At 29.8% G+C, this 17068-nt stretch overlaps 8 protein-coding genes across 8 annotated transcripts; 6 read left to right on the forward strand and 2 right to left on the reverse strand.

Moving 5' to 3' along the window:
• Positions 1 to 837: 837 nt before the first annotated feature.
• PPL_01526 (YqaE/Pmp3 family membrane protein) lies at positions 838 to 1113 on the forward strand (the record flags this gene model as incomplete). The annotated part of the gene is made up of 2 exons (XM_020572533.1): positions 838 to 970; positions 1055 to 1113. 2 exons carry the CDS (start codon positions 838 to 840, stop codon positions 1111 to 1113), a joined length of 192 nt encoding a protein of 63 aa, XP_020436650.1.
• Positions 1114 to 1558: 445 nt separating this feature from the next.
• Positions 1559 to 1823, forward strand: PPL_01527 (uncharacterized protein; the record flags this gene model as incomplete). The annotated part of the gene is made up of 2 exons (XM_020572534.1): positions 1559 to 1754; positions 1801 to 1823. 2 exons carry the CDS (start codon positions 1559 to 1561, stop codon positions 1821 to 1823), a joined length of 219 nt encoding a protein of 72 aa, XP_020436651.1.
• Positions 1824 to 1973: 150 nt separating this feature from the next.
• PPL_01528 (uncharacterized protein) lies at positions 1974 to 3054 on the forward strand (the record flags this gene model as incomplete). Its single annotated transcript, XM_020572535.1, has 4 exons — positions 1974 to 2071; positions 2159 to 2280; positions 2316 to 2689; positions 2737 to 3054. 4 exons carry the CDS (start codon positions 1974 to 1976, stop codon positions 3052 to 3054), a joined length of 912 nt encoding a protein of 303 aa, XP_020436652.1.
• An 86-nt stretch (positions 3055 to 3140) lies between these two features.
• Positions 3141 to 5017, reverse strand: PPL_01529 (uncharacterized protein; the record flags this gene model as incomplete). The annotated part of the gene is made up of 2 exons (XM_020572536.1): positions 3141 to 4618; positions 5002 to 5017. 2 exons carry the CDS (start codon positions 5015 to 5017, stop codon positions 3141 to 3143), a joined length of 1494 nt encoding a protein of 497 aa, XP_020436653.1.
• Positions 5018 to 5230: 213 nt separating this feature from the next.
• Positions 5231 to 7185, forward strand: PPL_01530 (uncharacterized protein; the record flags this gene model as incomplete). The annotated part of the gene is made up of 4 exons (XM_020572537.1): positions 5231 to 5531; positions 5638 to 5747; positions 6393 to 6843; positions 7145 to 7185. The coding sequence occupies 4 exons, from the start codon at positions 5231 to 5233 to the stop codon at positions 7183 to 7185; spliced, it is 903 nt and encodes a 300-aa protein (XP_020436654.1).
• A 2946-nt stretch (positions 7186 to 10131) lies between these two features.
• PPL_01531 (uncharacterized protein) lies at positions 10132 to 14050 on the forward strand (the record flags this gene model as incomplete). The annotated part of the gene is made up of 5 exons (XM_020572538.1): positions 10132 to 10200; positions 10291 to 10676; positions 10761 to 11010; positions 11099 to 13054; positions 13847 to 14050. 5 exons carry the CDS (start codon positions 10132 to 10134, stop codon positions 14048 to 14050), a joined length of 2865 nt encoding a protein of 954 aa, XP_020436655.1.
• A 621-nt stretch (positions 14051 to 14671) lies between these two features.
• PPL_01532 (uncharacterized protein) lies at positions 14672 to 15316 on the reverse strand (the record flags this gene model as incomplete). The annotated part of the gene is made up of 1 exon (XM_020572539.1): positions 14672 to 15316. The coding sequence occupies one exon, from the start codon at positions 15314 to 15316 to the stop codon at positions 14672 to 14674; it is 645 nt and encodes a 214-aa protein (XP_020436656.1).
• Positions 15317 to 15488: 172 nt separating this feature from the next.
• PPL_01533 (uncharacterized protein) lies at positions 15489 to 16711 on the forward strand (the record flags this gene model as incomplete). Its single annotated transcript, XM_020572540.1, has 4 exons — positions 15489 to 15500; positions 16026 to 16066; positions 16125 to 16392; positions 16463 to 16711. The coding sequence occupies 4 exons, from the start codon at positions 15489 to 15491 to the stop codon at positions 16709 to 16711; spliced, it is 570 nt and encodes a 189-aa protein (XP_020436657.1).
• Between the last annotated feature and the right edge of the window lie 357 nt (positions 16712 to 17068).

Consider the following 17068-nt stretch of genomic DNA (forward strand, 5'->3'; position numbering starts at 1 on the left):
TAATGCATAGAATTTAATATAAAATTAAAAAAATAAAAAAAGATCGTTCCAAATTTATATTATTTTAATAAAATAAGTATGGTAACATTGGACATTTTATTGATATGTTCAAAATAATACATCTGCCATCTTTAGAAAATGAAAAATGTTCTTTTTTATTATTTTCTTAAAATTGTTTTTAATATTTTTAAAAAGATCTTTTGAAAAATAATAATAAAATAAAGACAGTGACAATGATATTACAATAAATCTTTAAAAAGAGTGTGGTATGTTTTACATTTTAATTAGTGGGTTGTTTTTATCTTTTGATACCAATTTTAGAAAATGAAATAGACAATTTAAATAAGTCCAATAATTGACATCTTTTGTCGCTTCATTTAGTCAAGTACTCTGGCTATGGAATTGCTGTGACAGCCGACGATTCCTCTCGACGACACCCACACTCTACTACTCGCACAACTCTTTCCTCATAGAATCTTTTGTGGATGTCCGATATTTTGGATCTTCAATTTCACCCCCATTTCCACCACACCAACTATGCATATAAATTGGTCATTGAATTTACAACTCTTTTTTATTCTACAAACAACAGCTACAACAACAACAATAAATTGTTTCTACAATTACAAATTAATATAATACCAAATATATTCATTTTTGTTAATTTCCATTTTATTAATCTCTTCACCAGCCAATTAATAATAATTTAACAAAGTTGTTTCTATTTTTTTAAAACACTTTATCAACCTCAACAAATAATTAATTTAACACTTATAACAAATAACAATTTTTAAATCACAGAATAAATATAAATAATATTTATCAAAGACTTTTACCATGGGTTTCTGTTCAAAGGTCGGTCTTGTTATCTTGGCCATTATTTTCCCTCCCTTAGCCGCCCTCATCTGTGTAGGATGTAGTGGACATTTCTGGCTCAATGTTTTGCTTACTATTCTTGGTTGGATTCCAGGTAAATATTTTTTATTTATTTAAATTAATTTATTTATTATTTATATTAATATAATAATTTTATTTTTAAAAAACTTTTCTTTAGGTGTGATTCATGCTTTGTATCTTGTTCTTTCAGGAAAGCATCATAATCACCACAGTTAAACATTCAGAGAAGCCAAACTTTCAATAAATTTTTAAAACTAAATATTTTAATATATCTACCTTTTGTATCAAAAGTTTATTTTCATAATATTAAAGAAAAAATTAGTCTTTAATACAAATAGTTCAATTATTTTTTTAAATACTAAATATTTTAAAGTTTTTTTATTACCAATAGTTAATTTTATCTTTTTTTTTTGTTTATATATATATAAAAGAATACTCAATCTTTAATCTTACATCCCAAATCACTATAAATATATTAATTTGTAAAAATGATAAAATTTGAAAAACAAAAAATATTTAATTAACTTTTGCTTTAAACTAGTTTTTCCTTTTAGATAAAACATTTATATATGTATATCTTATATTTATAAATGAGGGAAAAATTAAAAATGAATATGAGGATGTTAAGTAATACAAAATAGTAGATTAAAAGAAAAAAGACATGACCTCTGCAATATTTCTGTTGGATTCTAGAGGAAAGGAATTGATATCTAGAAACTATCGAGGAGACATACAAATGAATGTAGTTGCTTCCAAATTTATATCAAGCGTTTTGACTAAAGATGATTTAGATAGATTACCAATAGTCGAACATGAAGGAATCTCCTTTATAAATGTTAAATATAATGATGTTTATTGTAAGTGAATGAAGAACGATTAATATTAATAATAATACTTTTATAGATTCTAAAAGTAAATCTAAATGAATTGGAGGAGGAAACCGTTAGAGATAACTTTGTATTGATATACGAATTGTTGGATGAGATGATGGATTTTGGATATCCACAACTGACTAACCAAACTGTACTTCAATAACACATTACACAAGAAGCAAACAAGAAAGAAATTAAAGATATATGCCAGTTTGCGGCTTTGGTCCGGATTGGCGAAAATCAAATAACAAATATGATAAGAATCAAGTATCTATAGATGTATTTGAACAATTAATATGTCAGTATGTAATCTATTAATAATTTAATTTAATCTAATCTAATCGAATCTGAATATTAAAAATCATACATACAAAACATTAGATATCAAGAGATGGCAATGTTTTGAATTATGAAGTAATAGGCTCGATCAAAATAAATGCAATGCTATCTGGTATGTCAAGTCTAAAGATTGGTTTTAATGATAGGTATATCATTAAAGATTCATTAAAAAGTAAGTATAGTTTTTGAATATATATAATCATTAAGAGTATTTAATAAACAATGAACAAGAGTATAATACAGAAGAGATAAAGGATATAAAGCTTCACAAAAGTATTAGATTACCAAAGTTTGTGAAAGAGAATACTCTAGTTTTTGTTCCACCAGACGGAGAGTTTGAGTTGATGTCATATCGTATCGAAGCAATAACCAAACCATTGATTTCAGTCGAATGTATCATAACTCCAGATTTTCAATTAAACAACAACAACAACAACAACAACAACAACAACAACAATGTACAATATATAATTCGAGTAAAATCATTGTTCAAATACAACTTATTTGCCAAGAATGTTATTATAATTATTTCATTGCCAAAAGATACCGATACGATAAAATTTAGTGTACGTAAAACCAAAGTTAATAGAATTAGCTTGATATTAATTAATTAAATGATTATATAAAGTCTGCAAAAGGCAAATGTAAATATGTAGTAGAACAAAATGCTATTATTTGGGAGATATTAGAATTCCCTGGTAACAAAGAGTTTGTAACGAAAGCACACTTTGAACTGGCATCATCAAACATGGATGACTGCTACATACTTTGTAATAAATCATCATCGATTAAGTTACAATTCGAATTTCAACAAACTATTTCGGGAATTCAAGTTAGATATCTTCGAATGTCTGAGCATGGTGCAACAGATGACCAAAGTGTGCAATCATCTATTCGCTACTTAACAAAAAGTGGTGACTATCAAATAAGAACATCATACAATTAAAATACACATATGTAAAAAAGAGTTTGAAACCAAAGGTATTACTTTGTCGATACTGATTTTGTTATGTATTTTATTTTATTGTTATATTAATCAAAGCTTTCTTCTGTGTCTTCGAACTCTCCATTAGAATTTTCACCATCAGACTCTATACCTTTGTGATCTACAGCTTCACATAGATTATTTTGAATGAGGTAATTCTCGATATCTCTATGTTGGAAATAGATTGCGTTTCTAATTGCCTGAGGTGTGCATCGCTCGAATCTATTTTGGTGGAGGAATTGAATAACCTCCAACCTTCCATATTTACATGCATTGTCGATACATCTAGCACTCCAGTTCTCATTGGGTCTATTCTCGTGTATGAATTTAACGATCTCCAAAGTGGTATGTCCGATTACATGATGGAATGCCGACCAACTCATTCCCTCTGTTCTGTTTTCGTGTAAGAATCTAAATATTTCAAACTGTCTTTCCTTTCCAGCATAGGTCATTGCTCGTCTGGTGCAACCTTCAGTTCGATTCTGATGTAAAAATTTGACAATGTCAAGAGAGAAACAAGCAGCACTATCCATTGCTTCAGCTCCTATTAATTCCGTTCTATTGGCATGGAACCACTTTACCATCTCCATTGGTAACGTATCATCTTGTACTTTTGGCAAATGGAGGTAGATCGTGCTCGATTGAACTGTGCTGTTTGCGTGCAACCACTTTACTACTTCGAATTGATAGGCTTTGAATGCACTGATAAAACATCCAGCCATACTTGTCGAGGGTGAGTTTGTTTTAGCCCATTCCAAGATCTCAATGAATCCTCTGCTGCTAAATGTTTGAAGCGCTAAATTCGTTAAGTGTATTTTACACTTTGAATTGAGAAGCCAATTCATTGTTTCATGATTCATAGAGTATTTAAACTTGTCCATTTCGATTGTTTGATTTTGATAATCAATGTAACCGTTGGCGTCAAGCCAGTGGATAACATTCATCTTTTGACCCTCCAGTGCGTTATCAACCAAACTATTTACAATGGCTGGTTTTCTATTTACGATCAACCATTCTAGTGTTTCAATATGACCACCTTTAGCTGCGGCATCGGCAGGTGATCTGTTGAATTCGTAGTCCAAACTGACGAGATCCGATAGATATTTGACCAGTTGGAGATGACCACCTTCTGAAGCTTCCACCAGAGCATCGGCAATGTTAGGCAGAGTGTTTGTAACTGTCTTCAAAATATAGATGACCATATCATAATATCCTCTTTTGGCGGCAATCGACAACCAACTCATAACAGAGTAATTCGAGCGACTATCAGTATTGGCAATTGCATCTTTTTGCTCAATGAGATATTGGACAATGGAAAGTCGATTCGATCGAACAGCTGAAGTGACTAATCTCACCAGATTCTTGGGTTGCTCCGATTGCATATAGTGATTTACAAATTCATGTTCATAGTTGTATTGAATAAGTAGATCTGGTTGAGCATTGATCATCTCTGACCAACTATAACTATAGACAGCTAGACTATCATGTAACCGTTTAATACTTTTAAATATTTGGTTTCTAATAACTTTTTGATTGATTAAAGATTTAAATAAACTGTCCATCTCCAAAATGTATATTTATTATTATTATTATTAAAAAAATAAGATGCAAACTAATTTACTTGTAAATAAATAATATATGATATGGTATATAATATTATTTGATTATTTGAAAAATGATTAAAGAACCTGCAACTGTTCTTTAATTTATAGTTTTAAATAAATCATTTTTATAAAATTAAATATATATATTCTTCAATGAAAAAGCCTGGTATCCAAACATGATTACACAAATCTAGGTCGAAAATATTTCTTTGGCGGCAAGAAGTTTTTTACGACCTAATACATCATTAAAAAAAATACCAAACGAAGTAAAAAAATTAATTTAATAATGTTTATAACTTCATACCAACATATGTATACATATAATATTTAATTTATTATAAATAAATTTTGTCTGTTGAAGATCATTTTAAATGAGAATAGTTTTACAAAAAAATTAGAAATTAAATCGAACAGATATTTATTGACACTTTGCAAAAGATCTTAAATGGAATTAGAACACTGATAGTATAAGAATTTAATGTAAGTTATGAATGTTTTAATTCATAGATCTATCTTTAAAAATTTTGTATAAAATGTCAGTGATTATAAATTTATCTCATATCATATTAAAACAAATAATTGAATATCTAAGTGATAATATCGATCGAATATGTTTCAGTTTAACATGTAAAAGATTCTTTCATGAGAGAGAGAAGTATTTGACGTTCTGTGTTGACCAAAGCAGTAAACTCTTTCTTCTATTGGGAAGAAAGTTAAGGTTTTATATGAAGTCTTACTCTGCGCAACTCGACCACTCATTAAACTCAAAGAGTCCTTGCTATCTCCACATAGGCTCAACCTCAAGAAAAACAACAGATTATTATATTCATGAGAGTAAGTAAATATTATATTCTTGATATATAAAGTAATCAGCATAGCAGTCAGTAACAGTTGTTGTAAACTAAAACAAATTATCTATATTCTATCTATCTAATAATAGGGAGATTAAAGAACTATGAAATACCTGAAACAGTTCAAACCATTGAAATTGAAGATTCTATGAAAGAGTGTTATTTAAAAGAACTAAGTTTATTACTCGAGAAATCAAATGTAAACAAAATGTGTTATCATAAATGGTTGGAGGGTGGAGCTCCTCTTTCAACGAAATTAACATCGATTCGGTGTTTCACAGCGTATTGGAATGTGTTAGGCAAGTTCTGGCATGGATTGACAAGCATTGATATTCCTAGTCAATTTCAACAGTTTACACCAGGGATGTTTCCGCCAACGCTACGCTACTTGAAATTCGGTTCACTTCTCTGTGAAATTGAAAAAGGTTGTCTCCCAGAAGGATTACTCGAGCTTCATATAGTAGAGCAAACCGTTTGCCAGAAATTCGAAATGGGAATACTTCCTGACAGCTTGAAAGTACTGACCTCCGAAAGCCACTCTCCAGCACGTTTTGCAAGAGGTTCAATACCTCGAAATCTTGAGACGCTACACTTCCGAACCTTGTGTGACGAATCACTGGAACCTGGTGATTCTCTTCCTCAGACTTTGTCAACACTACATGGAGTACCTGCCTGCTGGATTCCTTGGATAAAGCGACTCTCCAATTTGAGAACTCTCTCTCTCAAAGGGAACTACTCAGAGAAACTCAAGTTGGAAGTAGACGATATTCCAATGGGTGTAACTGATCTCACTATATTCGAGTGCCAACTGAGCCACGACTGCATTCCACTGTCTGTGAAAAAGCTAACTCTTGACGGTAGGTGTAAGCCAATGTTCACACCAGACACTCAAAACGATTTCGATGAGTTGGTGATAAGAGGTATACAATTGTACGAAACCATCGAATATCTAAAAGTGAAGAAATTGAATCTCAAGTCGTACTCTGGCATTAGGGAATTGGTTTGTCCAGATCGAGTGCTGTTACGTGGTGTGGAATCGATTGAACTGCATATCTTTAACTTCTCTTCAACAATTGAATTGAAAACCGATGTTCAACCTCCAATTCTATTCAAACATCTAATGGCAGCAAATTTCTACAATTCCTGCAATATCTCACTTTTACTCAGAAGATCCACTCTTTTCTCAGAGTATACCGTCGTGTCTTCCGATGAAAAATACTACAACTACCAAATAAGAGAGATATCCACAGGATACTACTGTCTATTTGGTACATCATCAAATCAGATTGTATCTTGTATATTTCACGAATCAGTAGCAAACCTTGTTCTTAAGAGTATAAAAAAATAATAAGTTATAACCAGGCAGGTGAGCGAGTTAATCATTCAAATAAACAAATAAATAAATGTATATCAGCAGTGTGAATTTTAATCAACGTGGAATTATAGTTTTATTTGTTCAATTGATAAACACTAAATCATGAGTACGAATTGCTCACTGTCATTCACACTGAATCAAATTTACTCGTTCCCCACACAGTATACTAGAAAGTAATAGATGTACTTTGTTAAGTTCAAATTGTTTAATATTATATATAGTGGTATCTGTTAAATTTAGTATTTACACTCAAATTTGTTAAGTTACATTAAAAAATAAATATAAATATTGATAAATTTATATTGTAGAAATGAATCAATGCATTTTTGATTGATGAGGTAATTTTAATTTTAGAGTAAAGTTATTTGTAGGTGATGAATTGATCATGATCAAAAACTAATACACTAAAAACAGAGTAGTGATCACAATGTGTATATATGATGTATACTTTTAATCACTTAGGTTAAATATAAATGAAAACCACACAGGCAAAAGCTTACTATTTCAAATTAGATATATAATTAATAATGAAAAATTAAATATAACCATATATATACAAAATGAAACCACCACAACTACAACTACATATTGTTATTCTTCATCCTATCACTACATCGTCGAATTGATACCTCTTGTAATATATGTAGTTTAGAATGATTAACCCACCAAAACTATTAATAGAACACAACACTCATTCATTCGCAAGCTAATCTAGAATGACAAACCAAATTTAAACAACAAAACTAGCCATTTCAAGCGAATCTCAACTAGTAATTGTAGAGTGACTCCCTGAGATGGTATTGCTTATCGTTTTGATGTTTGATGATAACAAGATAAGTTTGTAATTATCATTATCAATATACTTTTTGTTTTTCTTTCTTTCACTCATCACAACTCAACTCTGTTGGTGGTGTGTTGTTTATGTTGAGATGGACTTGTTAGCATGAACCTATCGTATCGATATTAAAAAAATGAATATATATAACAAAACAAGAAATAATAAAACAAATACCACCTCACATACCACACAAAAAAAAAGATAGACAGACAGACATATAATAAAATCAACCACTATAAAGGTGTGCACATAGTTTTTTGCTTGCTTATCGCATCAGCTAAAATGCTCAAATGTTTCAATTTCAATTAAATTTGGAAATCAACTCTACTTCACTCCTCCACAAATGTTTATCAAGTGTTTAAACAGGTACATACCTTGTTAGATATCATGATGTGTGGGTGGTCTTGTTGCAACATACATGTGTGTTTGTTTGTTTTTTTTTTTTAGTTGAAGTGGTTGTGTTGTTAATAACCCACCCATCTCATTATCAAAACAATCATTAAATTGAGTGGGAATGAAGAAAAAAAAATAATAAATTAAACTCACCTCTTTTTTTTTTTTTTTTTTTTTGTTTATTCTATTTTATATATATTGTGCTCCAATTAACACACTAAACAAAAAAAAATCAGATCATATTTATTTTTTATTTTATTTAAATTAAAAATATCACTCATTCCATTTTCTACTCACTACCCTTATTTAGGATTATCAAATAAACAATATATTTAATTAATTTATTATTATTATCATTATTATTTTTATAGGGACATCCTATAAGAGAGTGAGTGAGTCAATTGTTTGTTTGTCAGATTGAGTTTGTCAATTCAAAAAGCCAAATAAAATAGAAAAACATGAAAAAAAACCAAAATAAAAATTAATTAAATTGAAATAAAAATATACAAATTATCTTTTTTTCATCTATCCTTCAACACAAACCAACACTACACAAAAAAAAACAAAACTCTTCCATTTATTTATTTTTATTTTATTCCCAACTTATATAGTTAGTTAATTAGTTAGTTTTTATCATAATTTATTTTATTTATTTTAATTTAAATCAATATTAATATCTATCTATTAAAAGAAAAAAAAACAAAAACAGATATTTATTTTATATAATAGTAATAATTATAATAATAATTTAAGTTAGTTTGTTTTTTAAAGGTATGATATTATTATTTATAAGTTAATAATAAATTTGATCATTATCAATCTTATTCATAATAATCATAATCATAATCATTATAATCATCATCATTACTGTCTATATATCTATAATCACTTCTCAACAAAATAATATTCTATAGACAAATAATAACAATAATTCAAAAGAAACCAATCTCACGAGAAGAAGTTCTTCTTTGTACACAATCTATTTCTAGATTTGTCTATTTTTTTTTTTTTTTTCATCCATCCAATATCGGTATTAATCTTAAACAGGTCACTCATTCACGCCCTTTTGATATTGATTTTTGCTATTTTTTTTCTATTTTTTATTTTTGCAAAAAAAAAAACTTATTTAGCTTGTTTTCTTTTTCTTTTTTTTCTTTTTCTTTTTTTTTTTTGAGTGTTTAAAAAACAATAAATTTTGCTGTTTAATCTCAATTACTTCAAATTCTACCACCCAATTAAATAAACATACAAATAAAACTTTGTTGTTATCACTTTTTTATTAGTTTGTTTATCTCATCACTTTTTTATTTTTTTATTTTTTTATTAGTTAGTAGTTAGTTAGTTAGTTAGTTAGAATAATACATTATTTTAATTATAAATAATAAAAACAAAAACAACATAAACAAATAAATAAATACAACTGTTGTTATTATTATTATTATTATTATATTTAGTATTATTAAAATTCATTTTAGTTAACAACAAAAACAACATAATACTTGAATAGGTTATTAAGTCATTTTTTATTTATTATGATATAATCAATATTATATACATCATTTGTCATCCATCTTTTTTTTTAGTTTATCACAATTATTTTATTGTTTTTTTTTAGATTTATTTTATCATTATTATTTATTAATATTTGCGTTATTTAGATTATTTCGATAGAATCAAGTGAATTACATTTGAATTATATTAGTTAGTTTAGTCAGTCAATCAGTCAGTTTAGCAGTAATAACAAGCAAGAAAGGACTAAGCAAAAAAAAAAAATACATCAGAGTTTGATGAGTTTGAGAAGAGTTACAAAGTAGAAAAAGAAACAAACATCATTACACTTTGAATATTCAAGTGCTGATTTCACAGGTCATAGGATTGAAGAGATACTCGTGCAGAGTATAAGCTTAGCCTAAAAGACCTCCCTAGAAGCTACAGGAATTTTTTGTTAAGACAAAACAGAATCTTCTCCTTCTAGAAATGCTTCCAAGTAAAAGAAAGGATACATATTCTTTTACCGAGTGTTCTTCAAAGAGGAGAATATCAAATGTAAGTGTTATTTTTATTTATTTTGATGTTTGTTTGACTTTTCAAAAATTTTAACAACAATCTTTTTATTATCATTATCTATTTATATAGAGAGATATCACAATGGAGGATGATGATATGTCATCGCCAATTCCATCACCAACTTCAAGCAATCATTCATTTATGGAAATTGAGCAATCCATTATAAATGAACAAGAGTACATTGTATTTTGCATCGATCTCGATGAAGAGATAAATTCTACTTTCAAGCAAACGGTACCACGTCTCGATCACATTAAGAAAGCGTTGTCACTGTTTGTGAGAAGCAAACTTAGACTCGATCCAAATACAAAGTTTGCCATTTGCATACTGAGAGTATCTGCCATCTGGTTTATGGATTTCACAAGTGAGTTCAATGAGATCAAATCTAAACTCAACTCACTCAAACACGGTGGAAAATTCAACGCATTTGATATGACAACTCTATTTGATACACTGTAAGTAAACCAATCTTATTATCTTATTTTCTCAATACTAATAGTTTATTATTTATTCTTCAAACATTTTATTTTAATCACTAGTGAGAATACCTATAGACAAATTGTAGAGTCCAAACAATCTGTAAGACTATTGCAAACCTCACAATCGTCAGGTCCATCCACTCCTGTTCCAATGAGTTGGAACTTACGAGTCATTTTTATCTACTCACGATCCAGCATCATTCCACAATATCTCGGTGGAACTAACAGTTTAGATTCCCTAAAGAAGAATCCAAACTTTTCATTTGAATCAATTTATATGTATCATATTTATCATACTGATCATGGAAAGGTAAGTTAAAGCACAAGCAATCGGTTCAACCGATTATTAAAATTATCTTATCACTAATCAAATACTATTTCTTTTTTCTTTCTAATAGATTGTAGAATCAATTGGTCAGGCTACAAAGAATATTTCAAAGATTTCCGATCAATCGTCAATTAGAAAGTTTTATTATTGTTTTTTAGGAATATTATTCGTACCACCTTCACAAAGACCCTTGACACCAAAGTATCAACGTTTCCCTGTGGGTCTCATCAATGAGAACTTGGATCGACTCGGTCCATGTGGTAAAAACATCATCACCGGTAAAGCCAACCAACCTCCCGCCTTCTTATCGCACCATCTCATCCAACTTCCTCACATTCCAGGTCATCAACTTCACACCCCATTGATTTTCCAGATTCAAACTCATCATCATCATCACCAGAACCAACAACAAGCACAACCTCAACAACCAAATCAACAGGCACCACCACAACCACCACAAAATCAAGTTCCAGCTCTTGTTGTACCAATTTTACCACAACAACAAGCAGCACCACCACCACAACCACCACAAAACCAACAAGTACTTAATAATATCAACCAACAACCACTCAATAATATTCAACCAAACCCACCACAACAACAACAAAATCAAACACAAGTTGAACAACCTGCTCAACAACCCCAACAACCCGTAGTCGAACCTCCTGCTCAACAAATTGAATTGGCAGCTGAACAAGAAAACAATGAAAATATAGAAATACTTCATGCTGAAAATGAAAACACCAATGAACAACAACAACAACAAAATAACAATAATTTAAATAATAATAACAATAACAATCCCGATAATAATAATTTACAACAACCAGCTGCACAACAACCAGCTGCACAACCTCCCCAACAACCAGATCCAGTTGCAACTATTCAACAACAACAACAACAACAAAACCCACCTATTCAAATCGCCTTGCCACAACCAGTTCCACCACATAACAATATTTTCCCTCTTGTATATTACCCATTTTTCATTCAAAACCCCAACGCCAATCCAGCACAACCAGAGAACCTCATTATTGATCCACTTCAAATGTATAACCCATATTCATTTGTAGTTCAAGGTCAGAATCCTGGTGTGATCAATCCTCAGATACAACAGCAACTTCAACAACAAGCACAACAGCAGGCACAACAACAAGCACAACAATTTATCGCATCAAAGACCGCCAATAAACCCAATCAAAACCTTCGTTCATCATCGGATGGCGAAGACTCTGCTGCACTGCCATCACTCGGCTCGATGCTCAAGCCATACATCAACAGTCCACAATTCAGCGATGTCGTCTTTGTCGTTGGCAAGTCTGAAGACTCGGACGGCGAGTTGATCTACGGTCACAAAGTAATTTTGAGTGCACGCTCCAAATACTTCAAGGCTTTATTTACAAACGGTATGAGAGAGTCTGGTACAAAAGGCGAAATCGTTGTACCCGATGTTTCAAAAGATGTCTTTTTGGCACTTCTCTGTTATCTTTACACTGACGATCTTACACCGATGGACGGATCACCATCAATGTCGACCACTGGTTCTTCCTCCTCCTCCAAATCATCTAAACCACCAACCTCTACTACCACTACAAACAGTAATAATAACTCTGTTGGTACACCACCATCGTCTTCCACTCCACCGGCACATGGATTCTCTTCCACTCTATTGACAGAGCTGTTGATACTCGCCAATCAATATATGCTGGATGGACTGAAGATCAAGTGTTGTGAGCTCATCGGTGAGACTTTGTCTGTCAACAACTTGGTGTCACTCATGAACCTCGCCAGCATCCATGAGGCCACCGAATTGAAAAACTCGTGTATACTCTATTTCTACAGTAACCTTCCAATCATTCTTAGGGATTGTCTCTTTGAGAACGACAGCAACAACGAAGGTTCTGAAGCACTTGGCTTCCTTATTGTCGACTACTTTAGTAAAGTCTCTAAATTATCATCGACCGACGGCAAATCAGATGACTCCAATAATAACCCCGAGCTCAGTGCAAAGAATTTTGAAGAGTTGGTATCTCTTTTTTAATCCTATTCATAAAACAGAAAAACCACATAACAATAAATATAATAAATAGAAAATATAAATCTTTTTTTAAGTTGTTGTTGTTTGTGATGATGACTTTCAATCCGATATCGGTTAGGTGGAAATTGACCAGAGTGACAATTTCTTAATAAAAAAAATATATATTTTTTATTGAATTTGTGTTGTTTGTGATGTTGTTGTTTTTTTTTTGATTTTTGATTTTTCGAACCAACAATTCATTTGAAAATTTGGTGTAAAATTAAAAGAGCCAACCACACATTCATCTCAAATCTATAACATCGATGTTATAGAATTTTACAAAAATAAAATCGTTAGTGGCTGTGACCAAAATTTTAAAGTGAAAAAAGAAAAAAAAAGGATATTTATAAAATTTTATTAAAAAATATCTTAATTTCTCGAATAAAAAAAGATTCTTATATTCGAGAAAAAAAGAAATTTCAAACAAAATATAAAAAAAATTGATCTTTCGAAGGATGGAAATGAAATCTATAAATATCTTAAGAATGAATACCTCAATCTTAAAAGAAACTTGAAAGTATAAATAGATTGCTTGTAGTCTATTCAAAACAAATCAATCAATCAATATAATATAAATATTAACTTATATTCAATCAAATAATTATATCAAATAAAAATGTTGTACAAAACCATTCTAGTTCTTTTCTTACTTTTAGCTGTTGCATTTGTAAGTGTTTTATAAATAAATTATTTTTTAATCTATATAACTAACATTCGGATTTAATCTATGTTTTTATTTAGGCCATGAAAGATGTAGAATTTACTGACAGTCCAACTTTTACTGTCGGAACTATCAGTGGACAAGATGCCCCAGTCAGTAGTGATGGTGGAAGCGATGGTCGTCACCACCACCTTCACCATGCAGGAAGCAGCAGCAGCAGTGATGGTAACTCTGGAACTGGTATCACTGGTACTGGAAGCAGTGGAAGTGGTTTTGTTTATTAATACTGATTATCAATATCAGAGTCAGCCGCAACAATAAATTTAATATATATTAAATTTCCATTTATTTATTTCTTTTAATTAAACATCTATACAATGCAATATATTTGAATAAACAAACATGATTTGTCAATGAAGTTGTTTTATTTTTATTTAATATATAATTAATTTTATGAATTTAATTAATTCTTCTAGGTATCTAGTTGAGGTGGTGGAGAATGTACTATTTCTTGTATTTTATCTACTATCTCTAGAGTATAAATAATCAATCTCATGTTAAAAACCTCAATCTTCACCTCCACCTAGATAACCAGAATCCTATATTAGCAGAGACATCGAGGGCCACAAAGTACATCCACGATTGAAAAGTCTTTGTGCTACTTCTGGAGATTCCTCTTCCACACTTTCCAGCAACTAAACACAGGATTTTTATGAACTCACCAACTATCAACTTGATATTCTCAATCTTGGTTTGCCAATTGGAATTTGGATAAGAAACATGAGCTACAAGCTTGAAATTCTAACTATTTTTTACAAATGGTATCTTTATTTAGTTAATATCTATCTGCAGAAATAAACAATGAGCATTTCAAATATTTATTTTTTATGTTTAGATGTTTTTTTTCAATTGAACAAAGATGATAAATCTTCCCCAGAATCCATTGAATCCAGATATTCTTCTTGCTTTCTTGGTGGTTGTGGGGGTGTTGTGATTTTGATCATTGGACATGGTGGCTTTATATTTAATTCGTCTACATCGTCAAAGAATGGGAATCGGTATTCTTCATTATCGCACCTCACTTCGTTGTCATCGTTTTTGAATGGAAATTGGAATATTTCTGGGATCGCCAGTGTCGACAGTAAAGATTGATTGTTCGGAGCACTTCCATTCTCTATGATCTTTACATCAATTGTCTTTGAATCCTCTGTTTCAAATATATCCAAATTGAAATCTTCTAACTCATCCAACTCTGATTGCAAAGACTTTAGCATACTCTGAGTATTTTCAAACTTTATATGACACTCTTCAAAGTTTCTATGATACTCTTCGATCTTTGGCTCTATATCGTTGATATCTTTGACTTCAAAGTAGGGAAATTGGAAATCTTCTGTTTCCTCCGCCTCTAAGTGATTCGTGGTGTGTTGATAATCATAATTCCGGTATGTAGTATAGAGTTGGTGTGTTGTCTTCATATTCTTATAAACACACAAACACCAACCTGGAAAACAATCACAATTTGTTTCACTTTGATTTATCTCTTCACACATTTTGTTTTGCTCTTTTGCCTGTTTTAAAACTGGTTATTTATTAATGTTTTTAATTATTTATATTGTTCTTCTTATTATTATTATTATAATTATTATTTCTGAAATTCATTTTAACTTATTTATAACTGATTAATATTAAATATAAAGTGATTAAATTAGTTTATTTATAGGTATGCTGAGTATGGTAAATAATTCATTTATGTTTTTCTCATAATTTTTTTGAGAAAATTGACAAAAAAAAAATCTGAATTTTGCGATTTGTTAAATTTTTTTCTGTTTCTCAAGAGAATAAATCATTTCTCATATATCATTTCTTGGTTCATACTAGTCTCAGCCAATATTAACTTGTGTATCTTTTTTGTTATGACAAAGAATTCCTTTTTAAAAAATATATATATATTATTACCTAATAAGAACTCATTTCATTAAGTTTTTAAAAAAACTATTATTTTAAATATTAAGATTTTTTTTTAAATCTCTGAAGGTTTCATTTTCCTTAACCAAAAAAAAAAAAAAAAAAAAAAAAAAAAATCTGAATAAAAAGGAGAGGATACAGATTTTTGAAAGACTTAAAAAACTGATTAAAAAAAATCGAGATCTTATTCCCAAATAATTAAACTTTTTTTTTTTGGTTTCAAGAAAAATGAATCATCTTTTTTCTCAGCTTATAAGTTTAATGTACACGTCACTTTAAACAACTTTTTATTAGGTTTCAAACTGTCCTGATAAACTTTATCTTCCTCTAAAACAGTTAATCATTTATAGACTTATTTGTATCTATTTCTCCTCACAATATATTTTAATAAAGCATTCTTTATTCAATGAATAATAACAAAACTATTAGTCCTGAAGAAAAAGAAAAACAGAGAAAAGGATTTCAAATTATCTGTGTAGTCATTTTGGCAATCTATTTTAGATCATTTATTTACTCATTAATAGAATCAACTTTCAGCAATACAATGCTTTACTTAAAGTTAGGAACATTGTTGGCTGTTTTTGCCTATCTTACAAACCCATCAATCAAATCATTACATGACCTTGTTCACAAACATGCTGACAAAAAGGGTGCTTTCCATGTATGTATAGTTCTAACAAAATAGTTCTTTAATAAACATTGTCTTACAATTCTCAAATTATTATTCGCAGGGATTTTTCTCTAGAGTACTAACAAAGATTGGCCCAGCTCTTGGAAGCTATACAGTAAAAAACTTCTATGTCTTTACATTGATAGTACAAGATAAACTCATCATAGGTAATCCAAAAGTTTTAGCCATTGGAGCATTTGGAAATTGGTGGAGTCCAAGCAAAATACAACAAGAAATGATTGACGCTCAAAAAAAAGGCAAAAAAGTAGCAAACCAAAGCACACCTAAAGAGAGCTTTTTAAATAAATAAATCATATTCGCCACATATTGTTTGGCGATAGTAACATTCACACTATTTTTTAATCAACAATGCAGAAATGAATAGTCAGATTGTTGATTAAAAAATAGTTTTTAACATGTTATTGGGGGTTTTTTGATTATCTGGGGTGTGTGAACATATAAAAAAGGATTTATAAAATTTTATTAATTTAAAAAAAAATTCTGCTTCTGCCAAACAACCATAAGGTTTGTTCATTTTTTAAATAATATTGATTTTCATTATTATTATTATTATGATGTTAAAATAAAACAAAAGAACAAAAAAAAAAAACATTACATCAATCATTATACATTATAAATAAAGAGTTGTATATAAAAATAACGATCA

Source organism: Heterostelium album (genome assembly GCF_000004825.1).
Source record: "Heterostelium album PN500 unplaced genomic scaffold PPL_scaffold2, whole genome shotgun sequence".
NCBI lineage: Eukaryota > Evosea > Eumycetozoa > Acytosteliales > Acytosteliaceae > Heterostelium > Heterostelium album.